Below are 14001 nucleotides of genomic sequence, written 5' to 3' on the forward strand. Positions count from 1 at the left end.
CTAACCGTGGTTTAAAGGGTGTTTGAAGCTGATGGACTTTGCCTTAACAAGAAGAAAGAACATGATGCTCCCACCTCCATGCTTGTTGCTTCTTAAATTTCCACTCGGATCATCTTTTGGTCTATTTTAAAAGCAGTGGTCTTTTAAATATGATTATGTCGTTTTTAGCCAAAAAACCCCCAAAACATTGTTTTCTAAGACATAATTTCTGCAGACCATTTTTTCATGTGCTCCTGATTCACAGTGATTGAGTAAAGAAACACTCAGAAATGCAATTTTCAGCTAAATTTTCTTCTTGTACGTCTTCTATAATCAGAAAAATGCAACAAGAACCTGTTAAAAGCACCAAAAACACTATTTTGACTAGTTTGAGTATTTAGGAGATGTCAAATTAACTAGTCATTGCTAATAAATCTGCTTTGAGTTATGCAGAAAGGCTTTTCTTTATCAGAGTAGTATTTTTTTTCCAATATCAACACTATTCGTGATCAAATCTCAACCAGAAGCTCAATTAGGACATTTGACTGGTAATATTTTAGCACAATGCATGTTCAGACATGGTCTTCCCAGGAAAAGCAATTTTAAAACTGCTGTATTGGCTCCCTGTATAATTCAGAACTGATTTTATAATTGTTTTATTGGTTTACAAATGTTTTTACTGTATCAGGCCTTCATATCTATCTGATATGATTTTATGGACCCTGAGGTCCTCTGGAACAGACTTTTAGTTCATCCATAAGTCAGAACTAAAACATACGGCGGGGCCTCATTCAGTTAGTATGGACCTCGCCTGTGGAACAACCTCCCAGAGAGCCTGAGGGCCGCAGACACTGTTCATGTTTTTAAAGGAAGGCTCAAGACCTACCTTTTAATCTGGCTTTACGTTAAAATCTAGAAAGTTATTTGATATTTTGTTTTACGCTCTCTTTTTACTTAATTGATGTTTATTTACTTTTACTTAATTATGTCTATCTATTTTATTTATGTACTTGCCAGGTTATTTATATCTGTTTTCTTTATTTATTTTTATTCTATTTAAGTCCTTTTACATTTACAGTGTTTTCTTCATCCTCCACATCAGTGATTGACCCTTCTTGGTAAGCTGGGTCACTGCAGTGGGGTCTCCTGGGTTTGGCTCTTTGCTTTGATCGTTGGGGTCCTGTGGTAAGTACTCTGTAAACTTGATTGGTGGGTCACTCGTGTGGACAGGTCCCTAAAATATTGTTTCCTCACTTCAGTACAAAGCCAGATTTTTTTTTTGTCCCTACCATCATGTGGAAATATGTCGATGTGCATTTGTGCATTGTATGGGTTCTAGAAATTTTCTTTGAGTAATGTCTTGTTCTTTGTTTTTGAAATTGGATTATGTTTTTATGTAAAGGCCTTTGAGTGAAACTGATTTTTGGAGAAGTGCTATACAAATAAAGTTTAAATTGATTTGATTTGAAATAGATCCATTAATGTCATTGTTTTCCTCGTCTGAGATGGCATCTGGCTCAAAACTGTACAGCTGGATAGCTCTGATAATACTCGCCATTTCTGTTGCACCGGTAATGTTAGGAGCTGTGAGCTAGGGGGAGAGGGTGTAGACAAAGGGATGATGGGAAATGAAGAGAGGCTTACTCTGTGTCAATAATCCTGCCCACAGAAGAATAACCGTGTCCTAGAAAATTACAGTTTTTCTTTTTTTGCTAACGGTTTAATCATAATTAAAAGACCACTGGGAATAATTTTAAAATAGATTAAAAGATGATTGGAGAAAGATTTTAAATGGAAATTAAATAAGTCATAATATTTCCAGTAAAAAAAAGATGAGCAAATATGCTTTTCTGGAGCATTAAACAATTTCAAAAAGTAGTTTTGGTGAGCCTAAAAATAATTAAGGCAAAAAACAAGATTATCCATCAACGTAGCTTCTGTGTTTTGTCATGCAAGAGAAACAGGACAGGTAACACTATTGACTGCTTCTGTAGGTGTTCGTCACACCTCACTAAAAAGAAAAAATACACATCTGGCTTCATTTGTGAACAAAATGAAAGAGGATCAACCTTCAAACCAAAATTAAAGACTTAGAGAGAGTCTGCAGTTTTGACACAAATGTCTGCTTTCATTTTAAATGTTGTATTTGGTTTTTAGTAGAGAGCTGAACTATAAAAAGGTCTTTTTGATCTCTTTCAAAAAAATAAAAAAGACATGACGCTTATGGGAATTACTCCTCTACAGACCTGTGTCCTCAATTCTCAGGTCGATTCCTTCAACATCAAACCCGGAGCAAACAAGGTGAAAGTGAATGAGCCTTTCCAAGCAATAACAAAGTGAGAGGGAATACATTTACATGAGAAAACAGAGGACCGCATTATTCTAACAGCTACCTTTGCCAGACCAATCTATCTACCAAATTAGTTTATCGTGCAATACCCTTCCAGAAGCTCTCTGGCAGAAACAAGATATTATTCTCTTGGAATGGCCCATAGAAAGAGGGAACAGCTAGTCAGATTCATATTTCATCTCTGCCATGGAAACCTCATCAGTGTAATAACCCTCCATCTCATGGGTGTTATTCAACCATCTGCTACTATATTACTTATCTTTATTTTGCAACTAATTAACAGCATAATCTTCTAAATTCAGCAAGTTAATTATCATTATTGTGGTCTTTGCAGCATCATCAGTCCTTGTAAAGTGCCGTCTACAACACCCCCCCTCCTCATGAGAGCTGAGTGGGGGTGGGCCGGTTGAGCTCGGGCTCTGTTTTCTTGATGCGGGCTCATTAGGTGTTTGCTGATGAGCTGCGTGGCTGGGAGGCGCCGCGAGAAGGAGGTGGGACACAGGTCAGGCAGGATTCTGCTGAACAAAAGGTTCCACGCAGGGTGAGGCTGACTTAATGTGCTTTGCTGAGCGTGTGCCAGGATGCCCCCCAGCTGGCTGAAGCTGCCCCCCCCCCAAAAAAAAAAAATTCAGGGCGTTGGCCCTGGTGATGGCGTGCTGAGCTCAGCGCTGCCTCTGTGTTTGTCATCTCTGTGCCCCATGATCATCTTCCCTCCTCAACAGTCAGGATCAATCCCCCCACCCCCCACCACGGCACAAGCCCTCTTTTGTGCAGTTTAGCTGTTAATATCCACAGACAGAACATGCTGAGAACACTTACACTTTCTGCAATTTGATTCCCGCCCCTCCCTTACACATCCAATAAGTAAGAAAAGCATTTTAGTGCAAGGTGGTACAATCTCTGGAGGAGCTATCAAAATAAAAGCTTGACTTTGTAATTAGGAACCAAAAAATACTTTTTTTTTTCAACACATGCAGAAATGAGATTATTTTAACTCTATTTATACATATATTTAAGCTTTTTTCACGTGTTTTGTTCTAATTTTTGTTATTAATATAAACTTTCCTTTTAATCTTTTTGTTAAAATAATAACACATAAACTAAAGAAGACAAACAAAAGATAAATATATGAACATATAAACTTTAGCTAGGATAAAAAGTTATTTCCATTTAAGTTATAACAACCAAGTATCTTCAAACTTTTTTTTTACTAAATACTGTATTTTGCCACTTTAAATAATAGAAAAATGTAATAAAATAAATTTCAGCTGAAAAATGTATGTAAACTGACTCTAGCTTTAAAAACTGTTTATAGCAGTGTCATTTATATAAATACGATATATTTGTCGCTGTAGACATCTTCATGATAATGTCATATGATCAGTAAAAAATAAAATACGAACAATCATTTTTCTTTGATTTGTAACAACCAACGCAGCACTTTGTGTTGCATCTTTTGCTTTTTTTCTAAGCAAATCATAAAAGCAGCTTCAAAAAAGCTGAACGCTTCAACTCGAGGACCAGAAGGGAAGTTGACAAATGAAAGGACTAATTAAAATCTTAATGGAAAGAAAAGGCTAACTGTGTTATTGTTCCCTCAATGTCGGGCCCACTGATCATTCTGGTTGTTATCCTCCTCAAATGGGAAATAACAGGCACAGCATGGAAATGCTATTTGCTCTAAATTAAAGAAGACATAATAAGTACCAGCTTTGCTTCTGTTTGGGCGGGCGGTGGCGGCGGCTGCGGCGAGGGAGGTCCGGGGATTCCAGGGACGGCGGGCACGACGGTGACGGGTCTGACAAGCTGACGGCGGAGACACAGACACAGATCAGCAATGAGAAAATTAGTCTTTTGGCAGCGGCGCGCCCGGGCCCCCGCCACACAAACAAATGTGCCCGCAGCCGTGGCCGTCTCTCAGACTTCCCCCCATATCTCAGCCTCATTAGGTTGGATGGGCAGTTATTTTGCGGAGGCAGCGCCACATGGAGATGCCGTGTGCACGCTAATGAACCTCTGCCTGCTTGAGTGAGAGCATATGGACAGGGAAGCTGAGCAGAGGATGGAGAGGCCAGACTCAGGCCTCAATTCAAAACCACTGACAATAAAGGGGGGCGGAGGGAGGGAAAGCGGGGGGGTGATGATGGAGTGAAAGGCCCACCGGAGGCTTATGTTTTCCATGTACTTCTGCCCTCTTTAGCTTGTCAAAAGGCTTTCCCTATCCCTGCAGACTGGGAAGATGGAGGGTTTTCCCTGCTGTGCTCCTATCAGGAGATAATCATGCGGTGCTCACTGTTCCACACAGACGACCAGGACTACAGCGAGCAATAAGACAAGCTTCCACATGGGAGAGTTCACAACAACTACACGTTCATTTAAATAAATTCTCTTGTATGAGACACTGTCACTGATTTTTACTATGTAAACACACTAGATTGTATGCCAGCGAAGGCAATTATCATAATAATCAGTTTTCATTGTGTCAGGATGATAATGTTTAAAAAGTGTTGTTTAAACTCTACTTACCTGAAATATTAAAATCCCTCCATCCAAATACACCAGAAGTCTAAGCTTTTCTTTATGAATTCTATACAGTTTAGGACCTACAATATATTTAAATCAGATAAAACATTTTTACTAAAGCCTTCTTTTTTTCTCTTAATAACTAAAATTATTACTGGATGATAAAAACAATATCAACATTAGAGCTTCTTTTACATCTATAGAAGACACAGGACTGATTGAACCCAATCATTGATCACATGATCATGCAATATTTATCCAGCAGAGGGCACTGTAAGCTAAAGCATCCTTTAGACGTCTTGTTTTAACCATCAGTAGCAACAGTCTAGCTCTGGCAAACTGATTTAAAAAAAAAAATATATCTATATCTATATGATAGAAGAAAACACTATTTGGGTCAGGAGTATCCACACTATTTTGGGACTTTATTCTACTTTTGAAATGACTTACAAAAATGATGTACATAAATATATTTTACTGTTTATTGAATGTAATCATGTATTATAAAATCATAATTTGGAATTTAAATACTAAACACATCATGAAAAGTAGATTTTTAAAGTTAAAGTCCTTTAAGTTGTAACACATCTAAGTGTTTGAAAATTGTTTGACCCATCCCCTGGGGGAGCGGTGAGCTGCAGACACAGTTGCACTCGAAAACTGTTTGGTGGTTTAACGCCCCGATCAAACCCCAAAATGCTAAGTGTCGAACAGGGAGGCACCAGGTCCCATTTTCAGTCTTTGGTATGACTCGACCTGGATTTGGACTCACAACCTTCCAGTTCCAGAGCGAACACTCTACCACAACGACATTGAGTCAGTCTTAGTAAATCAGACAATTATTCTAAAATAAATTTAGATGAATATGTAAGATTACAACATGATAAAAATGTCCTCTGTCAGCTTGTTGTATTGGATGTGTGTGCCACGTCAACAGCATCTCTTTACAGTGTCAAAAACAGAAATGCTCTACACTCTTTCTGCTTAAAGCTCTTTTTTCTTAACTGAGAAAATTGAGAAAATAAACATGATTTAGCTGCTAAAAGCGTAGTATGGCGCTACTAGGAGCACGGATGTGCAGTGACTGAGGGTGTTTGATTGGCTTTTTTGCATGTCAATCCAATAATGTACTTCATGGTGAGGATAATGATTGGCTAACGACAACTTTATAAATATATATATATTTATTTTTTTCATTTACCCACAGTTTTTTAAAAAATATTGTGAACTCCTGATTTAGATCTTTAAAGCTGACTACAAATTGCTGATTTTTCTGATCCTCAAGCAAGGCAGCAGCTTAAGACTTGGTAGAAGCTGGTTTGTGACTGGCAGTGGGGTGAAACTCAGTTTAATTTGGGAAACTTTTATCTACTATTACGGTTCACAGAGCATCTTTTCAACACAATCAAAATCTCAGAATGAGAAGCTACCTCGACACTCACAGGGATTGCAGTTGGAATATGAACACTTGAGCTGGTAATAGAGGCAGGTATTGCCACTGGCATGGTCTGACCATTAGGCAACTGTAAGAGCACGGGGAAGGTGCCAGACACCGGTCTATAAAAACAAAGATACAAAGAGGAGAAAAAGTCACCAACAGATCTGCATTAAACAAGCAAATAACACAAATGTATAACAGAGAAGCCAAAATTCATATTCAAACAGATGTTGATGGGATATATATTAAGATGAAGACAAAAGCACTGTTACAAAATGAAAACATTAAACAGAAACATTCCAGAAGAACATAATTAAAAGAAAATGCCTTACAGCTACATGGAAAATGATAACTGCCATCAAAATTTTCCTGAAATAAAGTTGCAAACTTTGTTTTTTTCTTTTCTTTTTTTTTAACACAGCATCTCATTTCACTTGTTTTTGTAAGACCCTCTTTAAACCATCACAGTGCAATTCTTCAGACTAATTCAGAAAGTTAAAAAACAGATATTTTCTCAACAAAAGTTGGTTCGGAAAATCAGCTCAACAATGTTGGCTCCACATCATTCCGATTTACTGACAACTGCAGGCACTTTACCACCTTTAGCCAGAGATTCTGTGTTTCAAACACCTATAAATGTATGTCGACATGTATACTCGGGTAAATTCACAGCAGAAATGTAATTCGAACGTCAGAAAAAAAAGTCTGTAGATAAAGACAAAATATGATCTTTAACAAGATCAGTCACCTCTAGTATTCATCTTTGTTTGTACTTTTGGAGCCTTGAATGAGCTCTAAATGTAGCTAGACAGAACTAAAAATGAGCAGTAACATTGCCCATTTCATACTATTATTGTGAGACAATGAAAAGTATGTCCTAAATGTATTTGTGAACATTTCTGTAAATTTATACTGAGAAATAAAACTAGTGAAAAACCAACAAAATAAATGTAAAATGTGTAATCATGTAGCCAGCTGGGCTACTCCTTTCTGACAGTAAAACCATTTGTCTCTTATAAAATAAAAGTGTAATTTATAGACAACTTGTAATACAGGAAGTATTTAATAACTTTTTGTCTGTGATATGAGCACTTGAGTAAAGATTTGAAATTTTACTAATTTACAGAAAAAAACAGCTTTAGTTTTTGCTCTAAAAATTAGTTTCCGTCAATCGTATCTCTTTGGAATTATCTATGTCTTTTTCTCCTCTTTTTCCATTTTCTTACAAGCTGTTTACTGATTTCTATAAAAAGTTTCAGGAAAGTAAATCAGTGCTTCAGCCTTCCAAATAGTTTGGTCTTCCACCTTTGTCAAAGACTCATGCTGGTGTGTTAGGGTGAAATCAAATAAAATAATGGCCTCAATTAAGTCTGCAGATCCAAAACTTTTCACAAATTTTTGAACAGTACATAATATGTGAACATTTTTTGAGATGTAGCTTATGTTGGAATAATTTACATTTTATCTGATCATTACAACAAAATAAAACACTTACACTAGAGTGCAGACTGATTAAAAATAAACAAAAAAACAAGCACATGCCTCACAAAATGCACAAAACTACACAGAAATGATTTGTTTAAAAAAACAACTAAAAACTAAGATTTATTTTAAAAATGGACGCATTCCATTACTTACACTATGGGCCTATTAGTGGATGGGACCTGGGTAATAACAGAGCTAGATGTTGGCGATGGGAGAGCTGGCTGTATTACAACATTAGCCTCCGTGGTTGCTAGAAGTACATTGGGAACTTGGAGGGATGCAGGATGGACTATAGTGGATGTTGGCAGTGAGGCTGGCTGCAAAGTTAAGTCCTGAAAACATCATACAAGACCTTAGCTGGAGAAATGTTTAGTGAACACCACCTGTTAAAATGTATGCTTCTTTTTTTTTTTGGTTTTTAAGATTTCCAAAATAAAATGAAAAGCAGTGATTGAATTAAAAAAAAAAAATAAGAAAAAGGGGGGAGGGTAAAAATTTGATTTAAAACACCTAAGCATTCAAGAAGATGTAATTATACCAGATTTCCAAATTATTGAGTAAATTAATGATTGCAGAAACAGGAGGATTCTTCATTAAATATGTTTAATAGCACTCCTAAAACCCATGAGAGCTAAATGAAAAAAATCTACCTTGTCATCATTTGTGGTGGACTCAGGATGAGGAAGGGGGCTGTCCCGATGTGCATCTACAGCCGTGCGTTCCTCAGTTTTGTTGCGTATGACTGGTGTAGCAAGAGGTGACAAATCCAGAGGTAACTATAAGATTATAAAAAAAAAAAAAAAAAAAAAAAGAAAATGTAAGCAAAGGTGAACATCATAGGTGAGATGATTTGACAGAAGAACAACCTCAACCTTCTTCAGGTCATCTTCAGCTGCTTTTTTGAAGTCATGGTCAAAAGGACTGGCAAGCTCATTGAAAAGCCCAACTTCCTCGCAGTTCTTTAAAAAGCGAGTGGGTGTAGGCGTTTGGTCTGTAATCAAGAGAAAAGAAATGGACTTAAGGAGGTAGAAATGCACAAATACCTAAAACAGGGGTGTCCAAAGTAAGCCCTCGAGGGTTGACATCCTGCTGGTTTTCCAAAAACCTGCCTTATCTGCTGCTGATTACCCGGATCAGGTGTGTTGGCCAATAAGGAGCGTCAGTGGCAAGTTGGTTGGACGCCAGCCTTCGAGAATTGACTTTAGACACCCCGGATCTAAAGACACAACTTCAGAAACACTCACCAGCAATTATGATATTTTCTGTCCTTGCTGGGCCAAACTTTAGTGTCATCTCGTGTTTGTGTCTGTGGACAGCCAAGTGGTCTTCATTTGTAAATCTCTAAGCAAGGAAAAAAAACAACAAATACAAAAAGTTGACAATTTTATTCTGCATATCATTTAGAGTCAAACACACACAAAAGAATAGAGCAAAATGCTGCTTAAAAATTAATGACTAATAATGTTGAATATATTCAAGAAAATGAAACATTTGAAATGATTTAAAAAGTACAGAAAGAAATGAAGTCCAAATAAAGAAATTCAAGAAATCAAGCCTGTAAATGCTCTAAAAAACTGAAAGGGCTTATATGATGCTATATCAACTTTTTTTTGCTTTTAAGTGTATAATTATGTTAATTTCTCATGAAAAACAACCGCAAATGATATTTTTGCTCCACTCACGAATCTCATTCCTCTACAACCCAGTGTTGTGACGTTGTGGCGTGAAAGTGGGGGTCAACTACAGCATTAAAATGTCTGACATAAATGAGAAATGTATCCTTTATTAGTTAAACTGATTATCAGCTTTTATTATTGGCAATGATTGCAAATGTCTGTGAATAAAGTACCCATTGAATTATCAAAATATGTATATCTAATTTGAATGCAATCCAACAGCAAATACTGTAAGCGAAGGTTATATCACCTCTGTTTGGAAAAATACAACTATTTCAAAACACATAATAATACCTATGACATTTAAAAATAACCAGTTAAAGATATGAGCTCAACTACTGCTTTATACAAACATACAACACAATGGACTTTCTTTTTCTATTCAAAGACTCATTAACTAAAAAAAAAAAAAAAAAGTAAAATAAAACAGAAGCTATGTTGAACTATGACAGCTTACCTGTCCACACCCCGGAGCAGTACACTGGAAGGGTTTGTCATCACTCATATTAAGAAATTCTTGCTATTTTGCCCTATAATAAATAAAAAAACAACATTGTTCGAGTAATAAGCTTCATTTCCATTTAAACACAAGAGAAACTGAATGGCCACGGCGTGCGAATTACACTAAATTGCTCAAAATGAAGCAAGCTTAGATTTTTTAGTTGGTAGATATTAGATAGCAATAGAAAATGTCAACAGATTCGAGTGGGACTGTCAAAGGGTAAACCGCGTGAAAGGATGAGTAGAGGCTTCGGACAAAGCCAGCTGATGAGGTGGGGTTGCTGTGCTTGTTTACAGGTCGGCGTTGCGGTATTAAGTACTGAGGATTTTCTGAACACCCAAAACTAAATTTGAAACGTTTTTCTGGGGGGAAAATGTTTTACCTTTAACTAAAATTAAAGTCATCACACAACAAAAGCTACGTGGGAACCGAGCGCCGCTCCAGCTACTTCCAATGGGCAGCTGAGCAGTGGTATCACACATCCGTCGCCATATTAGAACCAACAAACCACTGTAAACAGATAACCTTTTGGTGTTTATTTTGAGGTAAATTGATTCAATTCGGAACGGAATAACAATAATTTCCGATAAAGACCGCTTTTTTAACAGCTGTAATAAAATTCGTTTTCAATTTAAGCGGGTACTTACCCCTTTAGCCACAAACGCTGATTTCCCAAACCCGAGTCAAAGTATCGCGAGAAAACAATGTCCTCTTCCGTAAACGTCACACTAACCCAATTACCGAATTGGTTCATTTGAGTAAACATACTTGTGGCCGCTCTATATATCATTTATATAGACATATAATCGAAATAATTTCCGCTGTGTTACAACTTTAAACCAGCCCTAATTATTATTTTAAGTTTGTTCTGGAATGTTTAAAACTAGCACTGAAACTTAACCACTTTCTCCAAAACTATTTAATTTAGAGAAACACTTATGTACTCTTGCACCTATATTAAGTCACCATTTTATTTTATTTTTTTAGTAGTAAAACCACACAGGCATGTTTTAACTCTGTTTAAACACAAATGTTTTCCTTACAGCACAATTTTATATCTGGTCAGCTCTGTTTGTTAACTTACTGACTTCATGAGATTCCTTCCAATTAACCTATGATGGACCTTGTTTAATAGTGGAAAATCATCCATTTATTACTCACAGAACTAATACTTTGGGAACCCCTTTGGGTTGGGAAAAATAAACTCAAAAACCCAAATTATAATTAAATCTAGATTTATTCAAGGTGATTTACAAAAGCAAGTAATCACTTGCTGCCTAATTACAGTTCTACTTGACTGCAACTGAATGAAGGACTTATCAAGGTGGACCCCAAAAACTCTCAGAAAGCAAGTTGATTCACACGACGAGCTGTTTTTCTGACATTTGTGAGAGAAAACTGCTTTCATTTACCATGATACTCCAGACATAGAAGTTGCTGCCACTGATAAATACTCCAATGCATGTATTTAATTCACGCACATTGTTATATTTGTACATGTCTTGTTTAATTTTGACAGTGTCTGAAAGACTTGAAAAATTTACATTTCCATGACACCAACACTGAACAATTTTAGAAGCCACGATAAAATATGTAGTCACATCTGTAATGAAAGTGTTGGGAGGGCAGTGCTTTACATTGCAAACAGGATCAGAAAAGCAACCATCAAACAGAATAGTCCCATAGCTTCAGACAGGGCGAAACCCAGGATGGCATATGAGAACAGCTGCTGCTTCAAAGATGGGTTCCTGCAAACAAAAAGACATCAATAAATATAGAGAAAATATTATAAATATCCCAAAAATGTGTGAACAAAATGGCAACAAACCTGGCATAGCCAATAATGAGACTACCGAACACTGTTCCAATTCCAGCACCAGATCCAGCGACTCCGACTGTAGCGGCTCCAGCACCAATGAACTTGGCGGCGGTGTCAATGTCCCTGCTGATGGCACTGGTCTGGAAGCCTCTCAGTGTGACCTGTGTGAGGGGACTTTGTGGCATCACAGCAACAGTGCTCTGTAGGAATAGACAATAAAAGCAAACATGAACTTCAAATAAAAAACAGACAGGTTAGAAATCCCAAACACCAAAGTAGTCAAAAATACATAAAAAGTGTATTTCCAGCTCTTAGTGTTCCCTAAATGATCAATTCACTCAGAAGCTATGGATTAATAGATGAAATTCAATCGTTTATTCTTACCTCTGTTTTGCCATCAGGCCTGGAGAGCACAGAGGCAGACAGGGGTCTGTAAAGAGCCCGGGAACCAGCACGGACCTGCAGATAAATAAAAAGAACAGAATCAATTACAAAATGTTTACGTTTCAAGTTATGTGTTGTGAGACCAAATTATGGGCAAAACAGCTTTGTTAATGACACTTGTTAATGTTTATACAGTTGAGTATGTTTTGTCATGTAAACATGGATGTCACCATGAATTCCAGTGTCAAACATAAAATAGTTGTAATATGTTTGTTGCAAATTTTGACTTACACATTAACAGAAAACTGACAAAAATCCATGTTGCTTAATTCACAAAAACCACAGACTTATCAAAAACAAGTCATGTGACCTTGGAGGCATAGCATGTAACTCATAAGTTTAAAAAATGTATTGCATTTAACGAGAACCTGTATGCATTGGTCATCAATAGATCTCAATTGAGTTTTCCTAGTCTTTAAGCTAAACTTAGCTAAAAGAGGAGCTAAATGACCTTAGCCAACATTCACCACTGAAAATGGAGTTTAGGAGCTAGGGTAACTGTTGTGCAGCCTTTGACTCAACAACATGCATAACTAAACCCACATATAATGCAATTGTTTGGCCCTTTTGTAAAACACGCGTCAATTTATTTGTAAAATTAGCTACCGGCTAACCTACCGGCCTAGTCCGCGTCCTCCCTTGCAATAAGCTACATTCAAGTTCAACCAGAGGCCTTCCTCATAGAATGGAAGCCAAGACAATTGCCTTGTTTACCAGAATGCAAACAAACGGAGGAGAAAAACTCACCAAAGCCGGCGTGGAAACAAACTTTGCACAGGCGTACATTTTTCTAGTTTAGGTAGTTTTAACCGGTTCGGTCAAATCTGGTTGAAGCCCGGGTCTCTCTGCGGAAAGAAGATTGGATTGAAGTAAGGTCAAACGGGTCTAAAAATACTCCACAGGTAAAATAAATACACCCGTATGCACATTCACATCCATTCTCCACATTGTATTTACTTGTGCGATGCAATACGAAGCCACAAGACCGGATGAACACGGATTTATGAAGATGTGCTTCTCATTCATACAGCCATTACTTACCTACCGACTGCAGAGGTCGAACCACAGTGGAGTAGTGCGCCTGCGCGTTCCGATATGTGTAAAGTCCCGGATGATGACATAGGAAGGTCATTTAACAAACCTTTATTTAAAACTAGTAGACAACAACAATCTTTTAATCAACATTCTCACATAGAAACTTATATTTAAAAAAAAATTTTGACAAAAAAGTCAAACTAAATAAGTTTTTTAAATGTAAAAGTTTATTGGATAGTTTTCAGAAAGCTCATCTCCCAATTATATTTACTCACAGTGCAGAAAAAGGCACAGTTCCAGATACATGTGAGTAACAGTTTGTGTTTTATTGCAAAGCTTGCATGCACGACCTGTTATGGTTTAAAAACTCTGACAGGGGCTGATAGCACAGAGCCCTAACTATGGGTCTTCCATACTGATGGCGGGGCTGTAGGCTTCCACCAGCTGGATTTGTAAAAGTGATTAAATATTCCATTACAGCTGTTCTATGACACAAAGCTGCTGAACAAATAGAGCTTGATTTGTTGCATGCGTGTTAAAATAGAAAAATATCCCAATCATTTAGACATGTTTTTTTGAAAATTTCAGAGAACACAAAGTCATGGGTTCCTGACATCAAGACCACAATTTGCTGGTGTTACCATTTTATCATATATTAAGGAAGAAAGTTGAATTCAACTAAGTTATTTAACAATCGCCAGTTTATAAATTAGGTGTTCTCAAACTGAAAAAAAAAAAAAAAAAAAAACC

General features: G+C 37.0%; 2 protein-coding genes across 7 annotated transcripts in view; both read right to left on the minus strand.

The window, feature by feature from the left end:
- The window catches only part of atf2 (activating transcription factor 2), a 20524-nt gene extending 9825 nt beyond the window's left edge, over positions 1-10699 (minus strand). For 2 of the 4 annotated variants that reach the window (XR_004946913.1, XM_036209587.1), the window contains exons 1-8: positions 10601-10699; positions 9909-9981; positions 9020-9116; positions 8648-8766; positions 8426-8551; positions 7929-8107; positions 6283-6409; positions 4037-4135 (exon numbers count right to left, since the gene is read on the minus strand). Coding sequence is in view for 3 of the 4 variants with exons in the window: in XM_036209587.1 (XP_036065480.1) it covers positions 4037-4135; positions 6283-6409; positions 7929-8107; positions 8426-8551; positions 8648-8766; positions 9020-9116; positions 9909-9956 (795 nt within the window). In the remaining variant the exon portion in view is untranslated. The other 2 variants (XM_024287018.2, XM_036209588.1) reach the window with 2 other exon arrangements.
- A 472-nt stretch (positions 10700-11171) lies between these two features.
- atp5mc3a (ATP synthase membrane subunit c locus 3a) lies at positions 11172-13368 on the minus strand. Of its 3 annotated transcripts, none has more exons than XM_024286457.1 (5): positions 13258-13368; positions 12964-13061; positions 12157-12231; positions 11782-11972; positions 11172-11701 (listed from the first exon to the last, which is right to left on the minus strand). In XM_024286457.1, the coding sequence occupies exons 2-5, from the start codon at positions 13000-13002 to the stop codon at positions 11587-11589; spliced, it is 420 nt and encodes a 139-aa protein (XP_024142225.1). In that variant the 5' UTR covers positions 13003-13061; positions 13258-13368; the 3' UTR covers positions 11172-11586. The 3 variants fall into 3 exon arrangements, with proteins under 3 accessions (XP_024142225.1, XP_024142227.1, XP_024142226.1); XM_024286459.2 differs by having other exon boundaries at positions 13262-13318; XM_024286458.2 differs by having other exon boundaries at positions 13174-13292.
- Positions 13369-14001: the final 633 nt, after the last annotated feature.

The sequence above is a fragment of the Oryzias melastigma genome, linkage group LG21 (assembly GCF_002922805.2).
Source record: "Oryzias melastigma strain HK-1 linkage group LG21, ASM292280v2, whole genome shotgun sequence".
Classification (NCBI taxonomy): Eukaryota; Metazoa; Chordata; class Actinopteri; order Beloniformes; family Adrianichthyidae; genus Oryzias; species Oryzias melastigma.

What these genes read in the sequence shown, in the direction of transcription:
- atp5mc3a (XM_024286457.1), bottom strand. Translation starts at nt 13,002, where the DNA reads ATGTACGCCTGTGCAAAGTTTGTTTCCACGCCGGCTTTG. An exon ending in GGCCTGATGGCAAAACAGAG is followed by an intron (nt 11,973 to 12,156) that starts GTAAGAATAAAC and finishes CTATTCCTACAG; the next exon opens with AGCACTGTTGCTGTGATGCC. An exon ending in CTCATTATTGGCTATGCCAG is followed by an intron (nt 11,702 to 11,781) that starts GTTTGTTGCCAT and finishes TTTTGTTTGCAG; the next exon opens with GAACCCATCTTTGAAGCAGC.